The sequence below is a fragment of the Nematolebias whitei genome, chromosome 7 (assembly GCF_014905685.2).
Source record: "Nematolebias whitei isolate Nwh7 chromosome 7, NemWhi1, whole genome shotgun sequence".
Lineage (NCBI taxonomy): Eukaryota > Metazoa > Chordata > Actinopteri > Cyprinodontiformes > Rivulidae > Nematolebias > Nematolebias whitei.
In genome coordinates this window covers 46,534,832-46,539,832 of record NC_056504.1, presented here as the reverse complement: position 1 = coordinate 46,539,832, position 5,001 = coordinate 46,534,832, and the positions used below count along the sequence as shown (strand labels likewise).

Sequence of the window (5,001 nt, the reverse complement as noted above, 5' to 3'; positions counted from 1 at the left end):
ATCCATCCATCCATCCATCCATCCATCCATCCATCCATCCATCCACATCCATCCATCCATCCATCCACGATCCATACAGCTATACATCCATCCATCCATCCATCCTTCCATCCTTCCATCCATCCATTCATCCATCCATCCATCCATCCATTCATTATCTTTACCCGCTTCTTCCTTTTCGGATCATTGGTGTCACTTGTGCCCATATCCAACAGTCACTTGGTGAGAGGCGGGGAACACCCTGGACAGGTCTTCAGTCCATCACAGGACCATTTATGACTATTAGTCATTATAAAATATTATGACTCCCCACTGACGTACTGTATATCAGTGGTTCCCAACCCTGGTCCTTGAGGAACACCATCGTGCATGTTTTACTCGTTTCCCTGCTTTGACGCACCTGATTTGAATGAATGGGTGGTTCACTGGCTTCTGCAGAACTTGAAGAAGTTATCAAATCACTGAATCAGGTGTGTTGGAGCGGAGAGACAACCGAAACATGCAGGATGGTGTTCCTCAGGGACCACGGTTGGGAACCACCGTCACAGATTCCAGCTCAGAAACCCTCACACAGGTCTCTCAAGGAAAATACATTTTCTGAACAACAAAACAGAGAAAGCGTGTTAAAACGTTTTATATTTCACATGATTTCATTATAATGACTGCAAACAATAATCAACATTTTTCATGTTCAACAACCTCATGATTGAGTTTGTTTTTCTTTCTTTAAAAAATAAAAGACAAGCATAAACATTAGTCAGACTGTAGCTGACTCTGAGTCCAACCTAAGGGTCAAAGGTCATAGTCAGGGGAGTGCATCTTCATGCTACAACACTAAAGTATAAATATCTGCTTTTTTTTAACCAATTGTATGAATATTATCATGTTTAAACCCACAGCTGTTACACTCTAATTTATTAAATTGTTATTTATTAGGTAATAAATGTGTTCTTTTGTTTATTGCTTGTCCATTTCGTTCACCAGCCTCGAGGAGCGGCCAGTCGACGAGCTCAGGCTCTGTATGACTGCCAGGCTGACCACCACGACGAACTGAGCTTTTTTGAGGGTCAGGTGCTGGTGGTACTGGGACAGGAGGACAGCGACTGGTGGGTACGTATCACCATAGTTTACTCTGACTGGTGCTGCAGCTGATGAGACAGAGAAGCTCTCACCATTAAGAGTAGATTTAGAAGCAGGAAGTGAGTCCACCTGCACGATGTGCAAAGGTCACCCCTCATCCTCCCCTTTGACTTCAGGGATTTTTACATTTTAATCAGTGATCGCTCAGTTTGAGACATTGATCTCGGAGGAATGAAAATATATTTCTGCTCAGTTCTGCACTAACTCCGTTTGTGTTTCTGTGTGCATCTGTTTAGCACGGTTACATAGAGGACGAACCGGACCAGAGAGGCTTGTTCCCGTCCTCCTTCGTCCAGCTGCTCGCTGACTGACGTAAACCAGGACCAGGCCTTGAGGCCAGCACAAATCCAGGTCGCTTCAGAAACCAGAACCCGGTGCTGAAGAGAACCAGACCAGAGGACGACACTTGATTTATGCTGGACCACGTCAAACGTTTGGGTCTTACAGAGCCTGTCCAGCATCCTACAAAGTCACGTGATCGTGGCTCAGTCAACGTTGTCATGACAACCTCAGGCCTTTTGTAACCATGGGAACAATATAAATGACCTTTGAGTGAAAATGTGGTTTTATGTGACTCGGGTCAGGTCGTGTTGCCAACAAGACCACTTCACACAACAGATCTGCTGTGACTCAGAGCTTCAATCTCTAATGCCTTTATGTATTTATAAATTTAAAATATTAATAATAATAAACTAATGAGCACACACATGACAGGGAGTCACATCAAACCATTTTATTCTGAAGTTGTGCTACATTACGTTCTCTATTTGAGCTTATTTATTTATTTATTCAAGTTTTGTGAGAAACTCCAGCAAAATGCTGCCACGTGTCAATCTTCTCTTCCAAAGGATTTTTAGGATACTGAAGAGCAAAGCTCTGAAATCAAAGAAAAACACTCTGGAGCTTTTTTTAGACAGAAATCACACGGAGGGACTGAACGTCTGCGGAGGTGAAGCCTGAAATCAGATCCATCGGGTGATTCCAGCAGCTTTTGTGTCCCAGGACATCATCGCAGCTCACTCACTGAACCCAGCGGCACGTTAAAAAATTTATTGTCTTTGGAAAAATGCATGAAAACATTTTGTTCCACAGGATTTTTTTGTTCTTCATCAGCATCTGAAGTACGTTTTTTTCAAGAATAAACTTCTGGACTGCTTCACAAGCTTTAAAAACAGAAACTCTGAGGATAATCTAGTCCTGGAGGTAAAATAACTCCAAGGAAATGCACTTAATGTAAATGCTGCACCTTTCTATTTTATATAAATAAATTAAAAAAAAAAACTAGGTGCTTATAGACTGTATGCAACAATTTGAATTGTCACAATTTCAAAAACAGCATCTCAGCGCAAATGTAAGTTTTTCAATAAATGCAGATCCTCAGAAGTTCTTTAGAAAATGTGTTGGATCACCACATTTACACTAAACAGGAACTTTGATCATTTAAAATATTGTGCCATTTTAAAAAACTTACCGTTTTTCATGATTGGTTAATAATTGATTATTTTCAAACACAAAACGTCTGAAAAAACTAGAAAGTTCCTGGAGAAACTTTGATGGGGACTGGCCATTTAAAAAATTAGATTTGACAGTAAAATGTGTTGGGGTACAACTTTACTTCAACTTTAAATGGCAAAATATCAAAGAGGTTGTTTTATTTTTAAAAGCTGTGGTGGCCATTTTGTTTTTTTGATGTGGATTCAATAAGTGATGGGGAACATTCTCAACTATAACCATCAAATTTCAGCTCAGTATGTGTAAAACTAGCCGAGTTAAAGCTATTTAAATTGAGCTTTGGTGGCCATCTTGATTTTTTTTTAATCCATTGGGAATGGCTCTACTACTACAACACCAAATTTCAGCTTAGTATCTCTAAAAATGGCTGATTTACAGTATTTTTTCTTTTTAGCTTTGGTGGCCAGCTTGGATAATTGATTTGCAATCAGTCTATAAAAAAAAAGACTAATAAAAATGGTGTAATTGTTTGCAAATTACATCGCCATGGTAACTCGAAATGCCAATAAAATTGCACACATCACGGTGCCGAGCCGGCTGTTTTGATAAAACATTTGTGGGGGTACACATTGCGGTTTGAGCCGCATTAAAGTTGCCGGAAGAGAAAGATATAAAGTTAAGAAACTTTTGTCAGGTGGATAATAATAGGTGCTGCTTAACTAGGCAAAGGTGACTGCTGCACTGCGGCGATATTTCTTATAAAAATAGCTCTTTGTCCAAAGAAGGGAATTGTTTTAGGAGGTGGGTCCTCCTGCCCTCCTCAGGCCCACCAGGTGCATGCTGCTCCTTTACCTGTAAAAAGTAATAAACTCATTATTTGTCTCCTTCAAACAACAAAATAAGGGAATCCTAAGATAATGACACTAATTCTAATCATTTGAAATGTGCATAAGATGAAGAGCTGCTGCACAAAGTTCATTTCCCAGGCCCTCCTTGCAAATGAGATCTGGATCTCAGTGTGGGTTTAATCTGGTTAAAAACAGGAAACGAACGTTGAATAAAGGAAATGAAGATAAACCTTTTACTGGAACATCAGCGCCGCTCTGACATGACGCTCTCTTCAGCTGCAGCTTTTAGTTTCTTGTGATCGGTTTTTTAAAACCATTGCAAAGTGTCTGAAAATGTGGAAATACGTAACACTTTAAATAAAAGTAACTTCATTGTAGCAGCAACAACTCGATGGCTGTGACCAGTTTTGTCAAAACAGCTCATTGTTACACAAAACTAACAAATTGAAGTAACTTAAAATTTACTTCAAGTTGGCAAAAACTACTTATTAAAAGGTGCTCCCTGCAGAGTTGGAGACTGGTCAGAATAAAAGAAAACAAAGTCCAAAAGTTGCTTTTTTTTTCATATTATCGCTGATTAATTTCTAACTAAAATAAAAATTTTAAATCAATATAAAAAATTGTGACCGGTTCATTAAAGAAAGGTGAAAAATGGCAGCGTCCGTGGAGGAGCTGCTTGGGATGGATTGATTTGTGCTCATGCTCTGATTGGTTAGGATAAAAAAAAAAAAAAGTTTTGTTTACATTGAGTGCGTACCCACATTTCAGAGTTGCATATCTGAAAAGCTACGGGAGTAAACTTTTATTAAACTGCATCAACTGATGACGTTCAGAACAATTTAGTTTTATTTCAGTTTGCAGTGAGCACCTTTAAATAGCTAAATTACACTGATGTAGCTTTTCTGCAGACTTTCATAAATTTCCCAGATAAAGACAAAAGGCAGAACTGGATTGTTTCAGGTTTTTATTTTGTTTAAAGTAATGCCGCTGGGTACGTGTTTGTTCATGTTGTTTAAACATGTCCTCCCTGGTTGGTATCATCAGCATGTGATGAAGCTTTCAGGTGTAAAGGAACGTTTACTTTACGACCATCATCTGTCCCAGTCTGAACATCGTGCTGGTTGTTTGTAATCCTATGAAACACGCGTTTACAAAAGAATTCCCATTAGATAAACTTTACATTCACATCCTGCATGAAATCTGATGATTTCCCACTTCACTGGCAGGACGTTTCCACGCCAAGTCCACGTGACAACATTAAAAGACACGTTTTAAACCGGCAGCAGATGCTTCATATTAAACAGACTCAGGGGAACGCAGCAGGTGGAGTTAATGACCATGTTCCAGATGGAAATACAGCATTCTTGATTTGCTACTTGTCTTAGTAGAAACACCTTAAAGTTTCTGCAAACTGTGAAAGTAAGCACGTTTAACAGTAACAGCAGAGCTGCGGTAGCTCGGTGATCAGTACTACGGTCGTGTAATCCTGAGGTTGCAGGTTCGAGCCCAGGCTGCAGCAGGACGGGCATCCGGCGTAAAACAAATTGCCAAATCTTTCATG

General features: G+C 39.6%; 1 protein-coding gene across 1 annotated transcript in view; it reads left to right on the top strand.

The window, feature by feature from the left end:
• Positions 1 to 1,854, top strand: part of unm_sa1614 (un-named sa1614) — a 25,439-nt gene extending 23,585 nt beyond the window's left edge. Inside the window, exons 27-28 of the mRNA XM_037678971.1 lie at positions 985 to 1,110; positions 1,377 to 1,854. Coding sequence (XP_037534899.1) covers positions 985 to 1,110; positions 1,377 to 1,451 — 201 coding nt within the window. The 3' untranslated portion in view covers positions 1,452 to 1,854. The remainder of the gene's footprint in view (positions 1 to 984; positions 1,111 to 1,376) is intronic.
• The last annotated feature ends 3,147 nt before the right edge of the window (positions 1,855 to 5,001 follow it).